At 43.3% G+C, this 20,036-nt stretch overlaps 1 protein-coding gene across 16 annotated transcripts in view; it reads right to left on the reverse strand.

Moving 5' to 3' along the window:
- Positions 1-20,036, reverse strand: part of LOC146970267 (band 4.1-like protein 3) — a 58,181-nt gene that overhangs the window by 25,748 nt on the left and 12,397 nt on the right. For 15 of the 16 annotated variants that reach the window (XM_085803870.1, XM_085803885.1, XM_085803879.1 and 12 more), the window contains exons 2-3: positions 11,667-11,857; positions 7,163-7,306 (exon numbers count right to left, since the gene is read on the reverse strand). In XM_085803870.1, coding sequence (XP_085659996.1) covers positions 7,163-7,306; positions 11,667-11,846 — 324 coding nt within the window. In that variant the 5' untranslated portion in view covers positions 11,847-11,857. The remainder of the gene's footprint in view (positions 1-7,162; positions 7,307-11,666; positions 11,858-20,036) is intronic. The other variant, XM_085803871.1, reaches the window with a different exon arrangement.

Consider the following 20,036-nt stretch of genomic DNA (forward strand, 5'->3'; position numbering starts at 1 on the left):
GACAAACTAAACCCTCCACATGCTGGAGCTGGTGTTCGATGAAACTCCTGAATCGATTCCCTCTGAAGCTTTATAGATAGACCTCAAATACGTGAGCTCAAGGTGAACGTCGGCTACGCGAGGGCTCGACGCCGATCGATTGCACATCCTTAACCGAGTGTCGGATGTCAACATCTGGGGCTCCGTCATCCACTCACCCACCCGCCCTTCGGACTCATTTGGCCCCGGCTCACATGGGATATTTTAAGGCCCTAGTTGACACAACACAGAGGCCTCCTCCTCCTCCTCCTCCTCCTCTTCATCCTCCTCCCTCCTCCTCCTCCTCTTCCAGCCTCAACAGAGCCAGAGCTCCTGCTCCTCGTGTCTGGATATACAGCGGGGAAAGATATTTCTAATAGAACTATTGACATGAAATTTTCACCAGATGTCCGCAACAACCCAAGTAATGCACACATACAAAGAAATCCAAGCATTTATGTCCATAAATTAAAGCACAAGTAAGCGATCCGGTCGTTTTGGCTAATGCTGCGTTCCAGGCAGGCTTTTGAAACTGTAAATTACAGCTTCAAGTCACAACTTACGACTTTGTAGCGTTCCAGGCAACCCGTAACTCGTGTTTCTCCGACCTGTTTTACCTGTGAAAGTCACTATAACGGCCACTCGTAACTTCCAACCCGTGAACTCGTACCAGATCGAACTGGTACGACTTCACAGGTTGGAAAAACACGAGTTACGAGTTGCCTTGAACGCACCATAACGTCTTGTCGGCCGATGGAGTTAGCAGCCCCCGCCCTCGTCATGGATCTATTGGTCCTCGTCCCTACGTCACCACATTCACGCGCATCCCTTGGCTGCACACACAGCCCTTCATGCCGTTCTCTCTCCTCATTGGATAAAACTTGTAGGATAAAAGAAAAGTTTTCTCCTGGGCTCAGAGCAGAGCAGAGTGACTGACAGACCCGTGTTTCGGTCCAAACACTCTATGTAAGTGATTGCCGTCGGAAGATAGAACTATTTAAGACTTATATTAACACAAAAATATCGCTTACTTCTGCTTTAAGTAAGACACAGGGAATAAGTATTGAACACATGAAGAAAAGGAGGAGGTGTAAAAAGCCAATAATATCAGCTGGTTTAGTCCAGTTGACGCCTATGAAAAGGTTTCTCATCACCAAGGTGTCACACAAGAGGCGTCTCATGATGGGGAAAAAGCAAAGAGCTTCTCAATACTTTCAGAAACTGATGTTGCAGAGCAAACTGATGCATCGGTTGCAGACGTGTCTGAATGCACCGTTTTATCCGTTAGCGGCGTTATCCTGAACTAAAAAGAAGTCAAAAGAAAACTAAAAAGAGTTGTCCAAGAGCCAAGGAGACTGACAGAGAGCTTTAGAGAGTCCTGCAAAAAAACAACGAGTAATGCATTTAACTGCCATGGCCTCTATGCATGCTCACCATGCAAGTCTATTGACACGTTCAATACTTATTTTCCCCGCTGTATACGCTGAGAGCCACTGCCACATTACAGCAGCAGGAGTCACAACACGCCCGTCTGTGCATCTGTGGGGATTCACATACAGGCCGGGTATCGCCCACATACTCTATCAGATGAAGGCCCACATGGATATAAACACACATCTGGCAGGTGCGTGAAACAAGATGTAGCGATACAGACTTCACACACATACTGTAGAGTAAACACACAAATGGAGCACACACATCCTGTTTATGAGGAAAAACACCAGTGTTGGTGCGTGATTTTTTTAAACTCGAGCCATGAAGCTGCAGGCGGCAGAGAGTTAATCCCATCAGAGGATCTCAGGGGGAATTAGCGGAGTCATGTCAGACTGTTGCAGCCGCACTGTGACAAGTGTCTTCTCGATGCAACACTTAACCCCTGGCTTTCCTGACAGAGCCCTGCGCACGCACACGCACACACACACACACAAGACAGATTATGATCTACGAGCCTCTGTTCAGGGCTTCGGTCCCATAACGATCCAACAGATATGAGTGGTGGTGTGGAAACCAGAGCAAATAGTGTGTCAGTGGTGCAGCAGATGCAGCTTGACTGATCTGGCATGTGCTCTTGCCCTCTGAGGGGCAGTTACAGAGAAACGGGAAGGAAAGCAGAGATCAGTTTCATAATGATTTTATGAGCAATGTGGAACTTACATCATCAAAGGATGTTATTAAAAGTTGGTCTACAGCAAACAATAAGTTTTATTGCTGATTCACTTTAATCTTGATCGGTCTTTTGGTTTATAAAATAAAATTAAAAAAGTGAAAAATGCGTTTTAATTTCCTTGTTAAGTCCTTTATGAATCCAGATGTTATGTTTTACTCAACCAATAATACAAAAACTGAAAGAAATTAACTGTACAATCAAATAAAAATCACACTGGAGGAGCTGCACACAGTCGTTTTCCCTTAAAACCCCGAACATGACAACTCTAAAAGACTTATTTTTAACATGCACTGTCATGTAGGATTTTCAAAAGCGTGGCTGTGATTCATAACAACAACAAAAGTGAAATGTGGGACAAGCCCCCCACCACCTCACCCCCACCCCACCCTCTCCACTGAGACATAACACCCTGTGAAGTGAGGTGGAGGAGGTTCAGCGGCTCCGCGCCACAGAAAATGATAGGAAACGATTAGTGCAGACATTTCTCCCCAGAGGAGAAAATTGAGTTGAGCCGGAAAACTACAAGGTCAGGAGGATAAAAATGTCAAATCTTGACATTCTGGTTTTTAAAATGGGATTGTGTGTGTGGGAGGAAGAGAGGAGTGGGGAGTTGGGGAGGGGGAGGAGGAGGATGATGAGGACTCTGGCAATTATCTGAGGATCCTCTGACCTCCATTGCATCACTGTGTCAAACACCCTGAGCCGACCTGTCGTGTAGCTCATGTCAACACTCGCTCACAATTTTCATACACATTTTTCTTTTTTTTACTTCAGCTACTTGTTGCTATGACAACTCCTCTGGGAGGAAGGAGCAACTAAACAGTGTGTATTGTTGTGATGGATGTTTCTTTAATGAACCCCCTTTCAGTAAGTATCAGAAAATATTTTATAAAAACATTCTGGTGACAGGCAGCAGTTGTGTAACTAACTAACTCACACAAACAGCTGACGAGTCCTCAGATGTTCGGCACTGAACTGTAACGTTCGTGTTCAGCTCAATTACGATGTTTGGTTTTGTTTTGTTATTTGGCAAAATGAACCAAGTCGAAGCCTTTTTCATATTATTGCATAATATTATGAAACCTGATGCAATGTTCATTTTCATCATTTTCATCATTTAATCTTCATTGCTGCTGCCTATGAGACCCTGGGTCTCACTGAGATTTTACCTGTATAAATAAAGGTTAAAAAAGAAAAGAAGAAAGAAAAAAAGAACTAAAAGAACTTTTTATATTCATGTTTTCTTTTGTATTCAAGTTTTGTATATAAATCTTTATACTTTATACATTTTTTTTTCAAACATAGTATATTGTTTCCTATAGTTTTATACTTTTGTTATTGTACCAATTCCCTGTTCTTTACCCATTAACCTCTATACCTGAGCTGCTGTTAAGTTTTTAATTTCCCACTTTTCTTATAAAATAAATTAATAAGCAACTATCTTGATGATAAAAATAATAATAAAATGAATTGATCGGCAACTATCTTGATAGTAATAATAATAAAAAAGTAGGTGTTTGTCATGTTTGCTTGATGAAGTGGGGGTGTATTTATAGCTCTTAATTGACATGTTGTGTTGTTGGCCAGACAAACTGTTTCTCTGCCAGGACCTTTGGCTCCCGCTCTAATCCCACGTCAGCTCTAAGTGTTCCTCGTCTAATGGGTGTAGGTGTCTGGACACGGTGACGTCGAGTTGGGGAGGTAGTGGGGGGGGGGGGGGGGTGAGACCCAGGGCGTCCTGGCAGGGGGTGAGGGCTGGAGATTACAGGGTAGTGACCAGATGGCACCGGGCGATTCAACACCTCAGACACACACCGCGTAGACGTTCAGATTTCCTCTCTGTGTGTTTTTGTAACACTCACACATTACCAGAGATTAATCAGATTTATTATATAAAGGATAAACCCCCAGAGAGGTATAATCTGGCTTCCAGGGAGGGGGGGTTTCAATAGATTAACTAATAATTAGAAAGGCTGTTATGGAAACTGTAAAAACTCAACTGTAGTGTATATAATGTAATGAAATGACATTTACACTTTTTATCCACAGGATAATTAATCGGCTTTCTTTCTGAGAAGTACGTTTTCCTAGAAAATCAACTGACTAGAGGCGACCAAAAGGCTAATTATTGATTTTCCGTTTCAACCATACTAGGACATAACCACAGGGATAATTGAAGAAACCCACTTCTACATGGAAATTAAGTGTTCGATTATAATAACACAGGCCTGAGAGAACAGTGTTCACTCATATTCTGTTTATTTATTTTGGTGTTTTCCCATCACATCTCATCAATATATACCAATACAACTACTCAGCCTTTTGTGTTGTGAGAGTTATTTCCTCTTTGGCTCAGTATCTTTTTTCCCCACACAAAACAAAAACGAGGTAATTAAGAGGAAAAAGCTGTTGACTTACTGTTGTGAAAGTCTTTTTCCCACACTGTTAGATACCTCTATGTCATTTCATTGGAAAACCTCAATAAAAAGATTTGGAGGAAAAAAAAAAGAGGAAAAAGCTGTCAGCATGAAATAGTATTTTTGTGAAATGTCTAAAGGACAAAGGGGCGTCTAGTGAAATGACACCTCCACAGTGCATTGTGGGTAGAAAAGTAGGAGCTTGACTGGAAAATAAAGTTATGAATGTACATTACTTTTTGCTGCATTAATTAAAAAAAAAAACAGTATCTTGCAGCTTTATTGAAATACGGAGAGTGTTGCAAAGTTTTTGGTTGCGACTACACTTAAATACCGTGTTCAGATAAAAGTCTAATACCTTAAATTAAAGGAAACACTCAGTCCTCTGCTGTGTGTTGAGTCTGTCAGAGGATGAGCTCCACTTCTTAAAAAAAATAAATAAATAAATAAAAAAACCACAGAAACTCTCTCAGTCTGTCTCCTGGGTCCAGACTGACGCCCTACTACTTCCACATCACCGTCCTCCTGAATCCTCCTTCGCCCGCAGCGGGACGTCCAGTAATCATGGCCACGCACAGAGTCAATGACACTGATTCCCTCCAACAAATGCTCCCATTTCACGGTCAGAGCCCCTTCACCTCTCCACCACCACCACCCAAACACTCGGCTAATCCCTCTGTCCAAACCCCTGGTGTGGAGGAATCTGCTCAGAGGAGATTTGCGGGAGAAAAAAAAAAAAAATAAGGGGGCTCTGGTTCTTTTTTTTTTCTTCTCTCCCCTCCCCTCCAGCCCGCACACATTTTGGGGAAAAAGTACAAAGAAGAAAGTCTTATAAGTTTGAGAAAAAGGCTCAACTTTGTTTTATTAGGGAGGGAAATATGCGAGAGAGAGGGGGGGGGTGAAATGTCAGGTAGGTTCACTGGTCCGATTCAAATTCATAATGTTGGAAGAAAAGAGCGACTGTCTGAAGGCAGAAAGCAGCTATTATCGCCGGCTTATTTGTGAATACAGGAAACACACACACACACACACAAAAAAAAAAAACTGAATAATTGTTCTCGTCAAAAGCTGCTTTGGGAAAGAAACAACCTTACACAGCACATCTGACACAACACAGACTAAATGTAAATGTGGAGTGAAATCCATCACAGCCATGATACAAGACTCAGGACACGGAGCTTTGTCCCAACTAAGTCCTGGTCAATTGAAAATTTTACCTTTACGCTACATTGTCTAATGTCCAGAAAATAATGAATCCATCCAACACCTCACCCCCCCCTCTCCCCCGTCTCACTCTAACCCATCATAATTAAAAACCCACTCATGCTCTAGTTCTCCTCCTCCTCCTCCTCCTCCTCCTCCTCCTCCTCACCAAACACCCACCTCCATATTTAATTTTTCCACATGATGATTAAAAAGTCAAACTGCTGGAAATGAAGCGGCTTCACCAGCTTTACAACACAAAAGACACATGTTTTTCACTGATGGTTGTTCTCGCCGCTCCCCCCACCCTCCCTCCCTCCCTCCCTCCCTCCCCCCGGTGGGGTTTATTTCTAAGCTTTGAAGTCAGATGTAAACATTTAAAAAGTGTTATGTGAATTACTTCTTTCTCTTATGACTACAGAGAGAGAAGAAGCTTTGGAGGGGTGGAGGGGTGGAGGGGAGGGGAGAAGAAAAAAAACAAATCCCCCAAAGCAATTTAACACAATGCAAATGTAAATGCACAGTGAAACCCATGAAATCCCTATTTCTAAGAAGGTTTGCCAGAATAGCACATTTTTTTAAATTCTATTTTATGACAGCAGGCCGTGTTTCACAAGACTCAAACACAGAGAAATCCACGGCACAAACTCTCAACACTTCCAGCCCCTAATAATAAAGTCTTTGTGCAACGTACTTTTATATTTAAATATTAACACACACACTGTAGAGAAGTCGTCGTCCTCTGTGGACCATAATTTTAACGTTTCGGACCACAGGCTTGAATGGAGCCACATGTTGTGCAGTAGTTGTTTATTGAACTGAAGATAACTTTTCCATGAACCCTGCTGCTCCCCTATTTTTTGGCAAAGAAAAATGCCTATGGCTTCAGTCTGCCATTGTAAATACAACAGCACACATCAGACCTCATTGTAGGTTGTTTAATCTGTACTGTAGTAAAAACTCTTTGTATTTGAGTTTGAAAAGCCAAAACCAAAGGCACATAAGGGGCATAAAACGACGCCCTATATACAGTACATTGAATGTGTCGCATTCTTCCTTTGCGTGTCATAACCTGTTCAATACACACAAACAAAACCTAAGGCATAAAGAGGATCCTATAGAGATGCTGCCAAGACAAAACAAGTCACTTCAACTACCTGTTCATGATGAAATAGCACTAATTAACCTTTAACAATACATTTTTCTTCTAAATGCTTTGCACCGTTTCATCTCCCTCTGACTAACGTGCCGCTGTAACACGACAGGTGGTGAAGTAGCCGTGCAGTTGAGAGAAGCTGCTGGAAACTCATGTTAGGTGAAAATTGGTGTTGTGTTAAAGCGCTGCGTGAATCCTCACCTCCACGTTGAGCGTGTAGTCGGAGCCGTCCAGCAGGGTGACTTTACACTGCATGATCTTCACCTTCTTCACTCCTCTCAGAGGCGACCGGGACAGACGACTGGTGGACGACCGGTGGGAGACCTGGTCCTCTTCCTGCTGCTCCTGTAACCACAAAAAAACAAAAACAACAACCGTGAATTTCTATCTGTGGTGAGAACTGATGGAGTGAGACGTCGTTAGGGACGATTAAAGGGATAGTTCAACATTTTGGCAAATTGGCCCATTGCCATAATCCTTATTGTCATAGCAGTAGGTTTGTTACCTTTATTTGTCGGTGTAAGCTATTTTTAGAACGGTGAAGCGGAGCAGAGCTGCGAGCTGCTCAGAGCTATGCCATGGAGGCTAAGGGAATTTCTTGGTTTCCCTCATCAAACTCATCAAATACACAATCCAACAACTCCAAAACGCTTTCGTGGACAAGTTGTGACCTGCACATTCACCACACTATGAGATAATAACACAACGTTACCAGACAGAGTTGTTTTAGAGGTAAATTCATGCAAAACCGCTGATGCATGTTCCTGTCGAGGGCAGTTTTTTTGGCAAGCAGTCTCTGAATTTACCTCTAAAACAACTCTGTCTGGTAACGTTCTGTTATTATCTCATAGCGTGGTGAATGTGCAGGTCACAACTTGTCCACCAGAGCGGTTTGGAGTTGTTGGATTGTGTATTTGATGAGTTTGATGAGGGAAACCAAGAAATCCCATGAGCCTCCGTAGCGTAGCTCTGAGCAGCTCACTGCTCTGCCTCGGCCGTTCTAAAAAAAATAGCTTGCACCGACAAATAAAGGTAACAAACCTACTGCTATGACTATAGGAATAATGGCAATGGGCCAATTTGCCAAAATGTTGAACTATACCTTTAAGAATTCAGCTTGAAATGATAAAATACCTTCTCTGTGCATCACTTCCTTACCTAACTGCCCCAAACTGCCCCTGAATGTTACTTACTTAACGTGGTCAGTCGTCTTTTGACTGAACCACCAGTTCTGTCACATGTCTGAAACCTAAAAATAAAGACCAGGACCGTGAGTGAATGTAATCAAGTCCCACTGAGAAGACCTAGAGGTGTACCGCCATTTTGTCTTAAACGGAGAAAATCCAATTTTCCACTTGGCTGAAAACAAAGCCTTCCTGACTGACTTCATGGCTATGAGACATTTTTCCTACTAACTCACTCACCAAATGGGTTTAATGCCCCTTTTTTTATTCCTATATTGAAAATTCTCATCTTGTTCTTCAGGCTAAACGCTTCACACACCGTCCCTGCAGCTCGTGTGGACAAAATCCCCTTCTCCTCCTCCCCGTCCTTGGACTCAATCAGGCGCAACCAGACGAGAAAATATAGAGTGTAAAGTGACACCATAATTTACTTTCCAAACATTTAAGGGTGATTTGTGAATGATAGAGTACAAATGTATAAAACACACAGCTAGGGGAAACTGGAACAGAGGCCTCCTAATTCATTCATACGGACGTTGTTATGTCAGAGAGCTGTGACTTCTCTCAGCCATGTTTCTGCTAATTCACACCGGTCTGACAATGGCGGAGCTTCATCCATCACCATCACAGTGACATGAGGGCGGCGGCGCGGCCCTGACGAATGGATTTCGAAGGGAAATAGTAGGAAGTAAGAAACTAGTGTCACTGGTATGGTTGGAAAAAGTCTATGGAGGGTCAGTGTGTCAGTGTGTTGTTCAATCCTGATGGGAATATCTCAATTATTGGATTATTGGACTGCAAAGAAATGTGCATAGATTATTATAGTATGGTCCAAGATGATGAACTTTTTTATAACTTAGACGATCATCAGGTTAAATTTCCTATGAGAAAGCCAATAATATTCCCATCAGCCTCAACTGTGCTTTACATTGAGTGCCAATTAGCAAATGTTAGCATGGTTATATGCTAACAAATCAACATGGTGAATATGGGAAGCCAACCTGCCTAGAGCTGAGTGATAAATCAGTTTTTATCAATTCATTCCAATTATTATTTAAAAATTGGATGGGCCCAAAAATCTATTAAAATCATAGATTGGAGGTCGGGTGAAAAAAAAAATCATTCATCATCATCATCATCAGGCCGTATCACCTTCCTCCTCACATCCACATTTCAGCATCGTCACTGTGAGTCTCACAGAGCCGTTAGCATGGTCTTGTTTTTATTAACACTCATAATAAATGTGCATCAAGGAGAAACCTGAGCTCTTTGGCTGCTGTTGTTCTGCACAAGACTCAGCAAAACTGTTAAACGATATGAGTAATTTTATAGTGCAATGTTGTTACATCTTGATATGGAACATTTTCTTGGAAATTCGATTGAAAATGGAGAGAAAATCGTTATATCAGACCATGCAGTGGTCATTTATCCTGTAGTTACTTCAGTGTACTCACATCATCAGGGCAAAAACTGATTGAATCTCAAGTAGCAACATCACCATCATCACGAGGCCAGGCCCGGGTCATGCAAGTGTAGCTTTAACAATCAAAATATTAAATGTTGTAATGGGTTTTTTTTTGCAACACTGGCCTGTCTGGGACAAAATGAACCCATCCCATCATCACCTCTGCTCTGCTGCGCTCTCATCACAGCTCATTATCATTCACGTCTAAACCTCATGCTCTACTTCTTCTCTCCATCAAAACGGCTCATTTCAACACCTCCGTTTTTTTCCACATCATGTGACATCAGCAGCCTCACTTCCTGGTCCTGAACGACTGCAGCGCATCTGGCCGGCCGTGATAACTTGTGACCTTTTGACCTCTTCTTAGTATTGGCTTCTTGTAAACGACAGACATCCACGAGCTTAGAGTTTAATCCAGTGTTGGAGTCAGATAACACAATCGGTTACATGCCCGCAATGTCACGTCAAAGCAAAAATAATAAGAGAGGACAGCTCGGAGCTAATCCCCGGCTCTGAGGCGGTCTGAGAACTTACACACACACCGAACATTGATCAAAGCTCTTACGACCTTTTCTCGTTTAGATTTTGAAAATGTTTTCTCTGCTCCAACTTTTAAAAAACCTTGTGCAGTGAGTAAACACATCCTGCAAGTAAGTAAACTTGTTTTATTTCACAAGGGGGTTCTTGAATGCAACACATCAGGGAGATACTTCAAGTCTGGAGTGCTGCGGGCGACTCAGACTTCAATTGTAAGTGATTTATTTCAGATGAAGCGGTGCCTTCTTCTCCATCAGAAACAAATTTGTGACTGCAGAGGCGGCAACCCCCCTCCCCCCACCACCACCACCACCGAACAGAGAAGACTGAATCTGTTTGCAAAGCAGAGCAGGCCAAAACGTTTTTTTTTTCTCCCCCTTTCAAGTAGTAAATTAGGGAAGAGGCAGGAATCTGTCTGAGACTGCAGCAGCATTGGAAATTCAATCTATGAAATCGACTGGATGGGGAGCCCGGGAGGTTGTTTCAGGCCAGAATCTGCAGACAAGCACTTAGTGTTCAGATAACATCGAAGGCTACCTGGGCCGTGTGAGTCTGTCTATAACATGGACACGCCACAGGCTGCACTTTTATTCATAACAGAGAGGAAACACACAGGTTTGAAAAACACCGAGCTTTGTTTTTCCATCTTTTCTGCACCAGAATATAAAAATACCTGACAAAGCCTGATGGAAGGGGATGTTTTATTTATTTTTTTGCTCATTAAATTTAAGCAGCAGATAATCACCTCAACATTGCGAATATCGTTTATGTGGTGAGATAAATGGGAATTTTAAGATCCGCTATCTTAAAATAAAAATGAGCCATTTACAACCTGTGATCCGATTTGGAAACGACAGATGCTCTATAAAAAGGTTTGTTTTGTTCCATCGTGGATTCTTCCTCTGTTTCGCTGCCGTCGTCAAATCGATTAAAGCCGAAAAGAGGTTTCCTCTTTCAATCAACCGCTGCTGCTGGTTGGGTTTACGCGTCGTCGTCCCCACAGCTGTGTGAAGTCATGCTAATCACTATAATCAGCTGACGTGACCACGGCGATGAAAACATCCACGCTTTGCTGCTGTGGTTTCACCCCCACCAAAATACATTTCCAAAATAAAAGCACAGAGCGCTGATAGGAGCTAGGCCTGTTTGTCAATAGATGGATTTGTTGCGGGCTCGTAACCGCCATTGAAGCCACAGAGGCCATGTGGTCTCTCCCCTACAAATGTTCATTTCCATTTTTCACACAATGAAACAATTCATTGAGGAGGGGGGATGAATGCTGTGTATTGTTTTTGTTTTTGTTCGTTTTTTTCCAGTGTTTACACCCTGATAATTCGCCCCGAATCAAAATACTACAGAGGATCTTATAAATATGCTAAAACATGTGGAGAGATGTTAAAGAGATCATTATGCCGGATGGATATTTTGTTAAATTCCAGATGTCCGTGACGACCGTCTGGATGTTTTGAAGGCCCATAATGAGACGGAGGTGAGTGAGTGCGGCTGTGAAGAGGCTGACCTGTTCTTTCCGGGCCGGGGTGCTGTGACCGGCGGCGGCGGGAAGCTGCTCCGGGCTCTGAGGAGGGAAGCTGGGTTCGGCGGCGGCCTCCTGGTTGGGCTGCGACGCTGCTTTGGCTTTGCCCTCTTTGTTCTCCTGCGGCTGCTTGGCCTCCGAGTCTGCACCCGATTCAGTCGTCATGGTAAATCACACTGGAGAGGAGAGGAAGAGGAGAGGAGAAAGAGATGAGTCATCTGACTTGCTCGCATGAATTGATGTATGGCTGCTCCTCAGGCCTCGGTGCTGAGGAGTTCCTCACTAACACAGACACTAGAGGTGTGTGTGTGTGTGTGTGTGGATGAGGTCTGACAGCAGAATAAAAACACAAATGAAGGTTTAAGAGGTTTAGGTGCACACTCTAGTCCCTTCTTCCCTCACTTATTCTAAGACACAAATCCTGAAAGATGGATTCATCTGGTTCAAAACAACTTGATCCAGAGGAGCGTTTTTTCATTACTGGTTATTCTGTTGACATTCCTGAGCTCTGGTCTCCCCCTCCGGTTAAAAACACTGTGATTACTAGAGGAGTTCAATGGTACCATTATAAAAACAGATACTGCAGAAACTATGAGCTCGTTAATTCATCGTTTAGATTAAACCGATTTCATGAAAAAGAGGAAATTAACTGACAGAATGAGATCGCTTTTTTATTCATTTCAAAGTAATTTTCCAAATGAAAAAACGTGAAGATCCGTAACAGAAGATCTGACCACATATAGAGAGAGACTCAACACTTTATGGCTTCTACTACTGATTATTTTAACTTTTGATTATTCTTATAGCTTTTTTGGGGGATTATTTGATTATTTATTTATCTATAATATATAAAGGAAATAGTGAAAATGTCACTTCTTGATCTTGATCAGGCGTCTCTATCTGTCTGACCAACTGTCTAAAACTAAATATGTTCAGTTCATAGAGAGAAAAAAAGCATCAAATTGTCACAAAGAATGTTTTTGCTTTTGAAAATGTAACAAACAATAATCGGTGACACGACGCGGTGAAACAAGTGTAAATAACCAGAGTGGCGTGTTGTTGCTCGGTGGTTCCCCCGGTTACTCTGTGGAGTATTTACACACAAGCATCCGAAGTATCTGCGTCTTTGATAGCATGACCTTCTCCCTCGGTGGATTGCAGCATACCAACAGACGGAGGTCCCAGGAGCCCAAAACTGGGTAATGAGAGGAAACATCTAATGGCCGGCTCTGCCAAACAAAGATGACAGATAGGACAGATCACACCGGGGGGGCGCATGCTGCATGCTGGCCCTGGTTCTTTGGAGGGCGTTTTTTTTTTTTCTTTCTTTTTTTTTTTAATGCGGGGTTGGCGCACTGGGCCTTTGCCGAGAGAAAGAGAGAGTGTGTGTGGTGTGTAGTACGGATGCCTGTCATTCTGCTGTTGGCTTGCCTCTCCCCTGAGCTCTATTTATAGGGCCGTGTTTACTCCGGGCTGCTGGGATGATCTGCGGCTGGGGACAGCAGCAGCAGCAGCAGCAGCAGCAGCAGCAGCCTCCAGATCAACAAAAAGCCAACGCTGCGGGCCGAGGTGATCCCCCAAAAAACTTCCAAACAGGCACAAGTTAACGCAGAGCTGTGGCTGCGGCAGCAGACTAATGCATAGAAGGGGAAACACCAGGGATTGATTATTGGTAAATGCCACAAGGCTTCTGAAGAGGAGGGGGGTCGACATAGTTTACAATCTGGAATAAGAGATCTGTCTCAAGTCAGAAAGCTTAAATTGACGGAGGCCTTTTCAAGAACTAAATCTGGCCCACATGCTCCGTGTGTCCCGCTGCGAGCTGCAGCACAGAGCCGCGTTATGAACAGCTGGAGCCCATGCCCTCCTTGTTTTGTTCATCTTGCACCTTGTGACAGACAAAATACTTTTAAAAAACACTGAATGTTGCAATTACTACTGTGCAGAAACAAACAATACAAAAAGAAGAAGAAGAGGAGAAAAAAAACCCTCCTGATTCGACATCATTAGGTATTACCACTTACTGTAATAATAAGGAGGGGGATAGCTTTCCTGAATGCCAAAGGGTAATTCATCTCTGCTAATGAGCAGTGGGTTTGAATTCACATGGAAGTACTTAAAAAGGAATTACAACATAAAAGTCAAATCAGGCTTTGCCAAGTCACAAAAAAATAAACCTTAAATGGGTCAGAGTGATGTTAAAAGTCTGGACTGAACAGTTGGAAGTCTTTTAAGTTGTTTTTTTTCTCTCTCTCTCTCTGCATCTCACGTTCAAAGACGTCAGGTCAGGACAGGAGCGTCGGTTTGAAGCGTGACGTGCCGGTCGAACCTTCACCTCCACTAACTTTAAGTGCAATAAAAAAAAAAGGCTATAAAGATGACTAAACCCAGATTACAGGCCTGAGTCGCAGCAGTGTGAATAAAGTAATGTGTTCACAAGATCTGAAGTCCAAACCTGGCTTTAAAAAAAAAGAAAAACCAACACGGTTCACAGTTCAACCCAGAGTCTGATCAAAACGTCTCTTGTGACTCTTCCTGCGCCGTGTGGGGAAGCTGAGGAGTGGCTCAGTGATCAGCTGACAGACAATGGCTGCACAGCACAGCACAGCTAACCTTTGCTTCTCTTTAACCACCCCCCACCACCGCCGCCCTCTATGAAACAGGAACTATAGTAGGGAGGGGGAAGAAGAAGAAGAAGAAGAAGAAGAGAGGAACATCTTAGCACCATAGAAATGGAGGAAGAATACGTTCAGTCACTGGTGACAGGCACTCTTCACAGGCCCACACAACAGCCCACACAGTAGCCTTGTGTGTGACCCTCACCATTGGACTGGCACATACATTATGCATTCAGAAAGCTGTATTCACAACTCACTTAGCAGCCCTGGATTACTCCTCATATACAGGAGGAGGCGGCGGCTCACGATTGCACCAGCGTAGCCTTATCGCATCGTAGAGCGTAGAGTATGAGATTTCACTGGAGTCGTTTCTTTTTAATCTAATCATCTGTGATACCTTCAAATAAATAAATGCTTTGCCGCTCCGTTGCCGATTAGTCTTACGTAACAGGGATTCATTCAGTGTCCCGGGGTCATGATGGCTTTTACACGTGGAGTCGTAAACGTTGGTGTTTGGCAACGTCCTTTATCAGGAAAGTCCTCAGGAAATAGGAACAGGTTTTTTTTATCAAATCCACAATCCTGCCGAGTCCCACGGTGATAATTATAATAATAAAAACGGTACAAATTGTAACATTTGTAATTAACTAAAGGCCAAAAAAAAAAAAAAAACCCACGCAGCTCTCACATGTCTAATCATCTTTTGTTGGCAGAAAAAACACAATTTTTAACAAGCAGGCTTATTAATGTCCAAATGTAAAAAAAACAACAAAAAAAACTGTCAAGCTGTTGCCTTCATGTTTCCAGCTAATAAAAAAAAAAAACACAGGAGTGAGTTTAATAAGAGATTCATCAGCGTCTGAGCTTAATGAATCTGGCTATTTTCTTGGCTCCAAAGTGGTATCCTTCAATCAAACCTCATCTCTAATGAAGTTATGCGTATGGCTTCCTGCATCGGTGAATCTGAGGAATGAATAAAAAAATAAAAAAAAGGGAGCAGGAAGTGAGCAGCTATGACTGAACAGACTGATGAAGAGAAAGCTGACGGAAAGAAAGAAAGAAAGAAAGAAAGAAAGAAAGAAAGAAAGAAAGAAAGAAAGAAAGAAAGAAACGTCAAACAGCGAGCACCAGGTGTCGGCGACGTCATCAAAAGGCAGCTCCTCACATTACCACCCAGGAGATCGGATTGTAAGTCAACTGTGGCCTGATGGGGAGCAGCACGCGTTCCTCTGTTATTTGCAGATATTCTCAGTAATGTGGCGTCTAAGTAGAGACAAGTAGACACCATCCATCCCTCCATCCCTCCATCCCTCCCTCCACTGGCCTCCCTCCAGAAGCAAAACCTACTAATTAAATCAGGAGACAAATCACATTCAGGCATGAAGCAGCAGAGCGTCGACCCCATCGCAGTGCGGATGGTTCACGTCCGTGCTAAAAGCTCGGAGGCTTATCAGTATGTAGCTACATTACATAATTGATCACTGACACTAAATGCTCTGCTGATGCCCCCCGTGGAGGCAAATCTCCCATTTTAAGGTCCATTTGTGATTGTAAGGCACACTGTTGGAAAGTCACACACACTCACACACACACACACACACAGGAGGAGGAGGATGAGGCCTGCCATCTGTGCCGAGTGCTATTAGCCAGAGTACACCACAGCTGGGCCCGTCCCCCTGCCCCCCACCCATTACCCTCCCCGGGGGCTTGTGGAGGTTACATGGAGGGGAATGGTTGGCGTTTTTCTGACACGTCGAGGCCCGTCCTGGGCGAGCCAGCTGTATATGATGCGACCCTCGTCTTCTGCACGGCTGCAGGGCTGACAGCTGTCACACAGAAAGACCCAAGCCACTGTAACGGGATACCACGGAGCTGGTCCGGCCACTCAGCCCAGACACCTCCGCTCGCTGTGTGGGGGCTTCACAGATCCCCCCCAAAGTGTTTTTATCTGTCCTGACTCCAGCACAACAAACACAATTATTGATACGTGTCGTCATTATTGTGACGTGACCTCTCGGGGGGGAAAAAATATATAATATATCCTTGATTTTTTACTTTCATTCTACGTTTACAGTCTTATCAAGCCGCTCATTTACAACTGTTAACTGCAGTGACTTATAATAGATGCAACATTATATTCTGCTCTGCATGCACAGAGCGCCACCATAAATGGAAACCACCAGTTAGAAGCTGCACTGTCACAATAACAAAAAAAAACACATTTGATGCTAAATTTCTCAGAGCTGAAGTGACGAATTGAAAAAACAATGAATCAGAAACAGTTACAACAGCTCAACAAAGCAAGGATGTCTGCTATATATGGAATAAGTGGAATAATGGTTGAATTTATCTTTTGGGGGTTTTAGATAAATAATCCGTAATAGCTGAAGCCACTTATCACAATATTGTGATATCCATAAGCTAAATGACTGAAACAAACCTCCAGATGAAACTGAAACTGAAAATAATCCTCAGTTGCCGCCCTGTGATTTCATAAACTTTCAACACTTCTGTCAAACATGTTTTCTCGCTGCTTCTCCAAAGAACCAAAGTCTTTTGAAAAACAAGAAAGACTGGACGGACAGAGCTGAAGCTACACTGCGCCCCACGGCAGAACGAATGGCTTCGACACTGGTGTGTGTGTGTGTGAGTGTGAGTGTGTGTACGTGTGTTTACCTGATTGTCCGTCCACCCAAACTAAACTGGTGTAACAAGCAGCACGAGGAACCACTCTGACTGTTTACCTGGCTCTGGTGGTGACACTCTCACCTTGTAAACAACAAGGAGCAGCAACAAATGTCCACCACATCTAAAAATGTGACACGAGGCATCTGCAAAATGTTTCTCAACAACATGTCGCATTTCGCAGCAGCAGCAGCAGAGAGTCCTGTCCTGGACGAGTCAAGAATTCAAACAACTCGGGTCTGTTTTCTAGCCAATGACGTTCTCCAGCTCTGATGGAGAAACAAACTAAACATGGACTGTTACATCAGTGACTCTGCAAAAAAAAAAAAACATCTCAGGGCCGATGACTGGCGGCATTTGTGGCATAAACACTCAGCTGACAATTTATTACAAACACCAAAGCTTGAACTAATGCAGGGCTGCTACTCAACAGATCATTATGGAGGATGTTGTTGAACTCAGAGTTGTAGCACTGACATGTGTTTTAGGTTATTTTGTCCACAGTGTTGACATCTAATGGACTTAATAACAGTAATATCTCTCTGTAGCGTGCATTAGCGTTAGCACAGTGTCGCTAATGAACTGGGAAACTAAGCTAAATGAGATTTCTATGTAAACAGTTTCATAACAAACTGAAAGCTGAAACTAAAAAGTCTTTAACCTGCCATTACTGAGGCGTTTCGTTCACTACTAATATCAATTTCACTTTTTTTTTCATTTTCATAATGGACCAAACTGAACTGGACACACTCCACCATGCAACAGCAGAATGAGAGGAAGAAGGGCTGGTCACACCAAGGTGACTCTGAGCTGAGAGCTTTTTTTTTTTTTTTGCTGAGGAGGCCATAAATCCTGTCAGCCTGCTGCGTTTACATTCTTAGCATGACTGTCTCTAGCAGAGAGACACTTCAGGGATCCAGCAGACGCACACCAGAGAACTTACTACTATCGCCTCTGCGTACGACACTATCAGCGTGTCTTCAAATGACACCGACGTGGCTGGGAAAGAAAAGCGACTCCTAATATAGACGTTTGTGTGGCGTTTGTGAGAGCTCAATCCTGCTGCACTGCTCTGCTCCTTCGACAAAGGGGAAAATCCCCTATTAATGGAAAAGATTAGACCCAAATCTCGGGAGCTTGATGAGAAGCTAATAACGTCTTATACAGAAACTGTGACTGGCCAGTGGGGATTAAGCATTTCATGAGATTAGCTACAGGTAATCAGCAAATCAGATGTAACTTCATTAGCAATAACGTCGTCGGCTGTCGAGCGGAAAAACAAGGGTCAAAAGAAATGTGTGATATGTTTTAGTGGAAGCTCATCAGAGACAAATCTAAATGTGACGTCTGTGGGAGCCTCGCCTCTTCTGACCAATCAGAGCGATCGGGAGCTTCTGGTCGACGACGACTACCCCCCTCGACCACCGTGAGGCTTTAAGCTAACACTGTCAGCCGCAGGGAGGGAAACAGTGACTACAGTATGTCTGACTCATATGGCAAGCAAGCTCTTAATTTCCTCCATTAACTAGGACAGTGAATGCAGCGTGGATGTAGGTGAAGGGCTGGGTGGAGGGGGAGCAGCAGCAGCAGCAGAGTGCTTTGCCTTTGAGCTAGATTTCCACATTGTGCATATTGTAGCTTTAAAACCAACCTTCTGGTTTGCCGGCATCACTGGAAAATACTTCAGCCTGAGCCATAATTTCATTAAATATATATATTCACTTAAATTAGATTATGTGATTTTCAGTTGGAGACTATTCGTCCATGGAAAGAGCAGTTATATCTTAGTAGATGTTACATTGCATTGTGAAAATATACTGTAGGACAGAGCGAATCAAAACAGGTTGTTGCTATTTGGTTTTATAAAAACCCACTTGAGTCTTTGTGATACCTCTACTCTTTAGTTTTCCCTTATTCCAATCAGGGCTCTGATTATTCATCTTCGATTAATCTGATGAAGATGTTCTCAGCTAATAGTTCGACCTTAAGTACGCTCTGGAAAATACAGCTCATTCATACGCCAAGGTCATTAAGTTGATGCCATAAAGTTGCACATCTTATTCAAGCAAAAAAATATTCAGTTTTACAATGATACAGGAAGTTAAAAAGCAGCAAATGCTCCCATTGGAGAAGCTGGAGAACTCTAAACACATGATATAGTTTTCTACTGGGGCCTGTGTTAGTTCAGTTTTGGATGATACACTGTTTTGTTTTCCTTTTTATAGCATTTTAAGCTAAAAATACACATAGCCTACATCACCCTGGTTGACCTTATGCAGATAAAGAAGCTGTTGCTGCTGTGTGAGACTCCTGATGACCCAGTTGTGTCTCTGCAAAGTTTACACTGGACTAATCACACATTTCAGGGCGTTTCCTTAAGATATTAAGTCCTGCTGATGGATGGTCCCTAATGCATATTAAAGATGTCAGCAGTCTTTATGTATAACGATGAGATAGAGAGGTTAAACAAGTTGACATTAAGTACCGGTTGCACTCCCCCCACTCAGTCACTAAACCTATGGAGCAAGGGAAGGCCCACCACCACCACACTGTCTGCTGCTGCTGCTGCACCAACGGCTTACTGTGCATCTTAATTAAATTGTCAAGTCAGACCCCGGCCATTGCATTGCATTGCATTGCATACCGAGCCTTGCCTTTGCCTATATGGGGATGCGAGGATGATGCTAAAACTAGGGAGATCCAGATCCGTGTCATCCAGCTGCCTGTAAACCACGCCCACCGCACTGCAGATCAAAAACACCAAAAAGTATGTCGTCTCAAGACGGAGGCGACAATGTAACGATTTCTAATCCGCCGATCGCTCCACGAACACCGGTGACTCAGCGCTGCCCTTCACCGCAGCTGGATTCAGCTATAACAGCGCCGCTTTTCTATTTCACCCACTTTCTGCCTCGAAGCCGGAGCATGTTAGCTCCCTGTACCGAGAAAGCTGGGGAGTGAGTTCCTTTGAAATATTTGTGTCCAACCTTTTGGCTTGTTGTAGCTGCAGGACAAACCCCACCAACACCTCCTCCACATCCACATCCACCGC

Source organism: Trachurus japonicus, chromosome 17 (assembly GCF_045865225.1).
Source record: "Trachurus japonicus isolate A0001 chromosome 17, Traja_1.0".
NCBI lineage: Eukaryota > Metazoa > Chordata > Actinopteri > Carangiformes > Carangidae > Trachurus > Trachurus japonicus.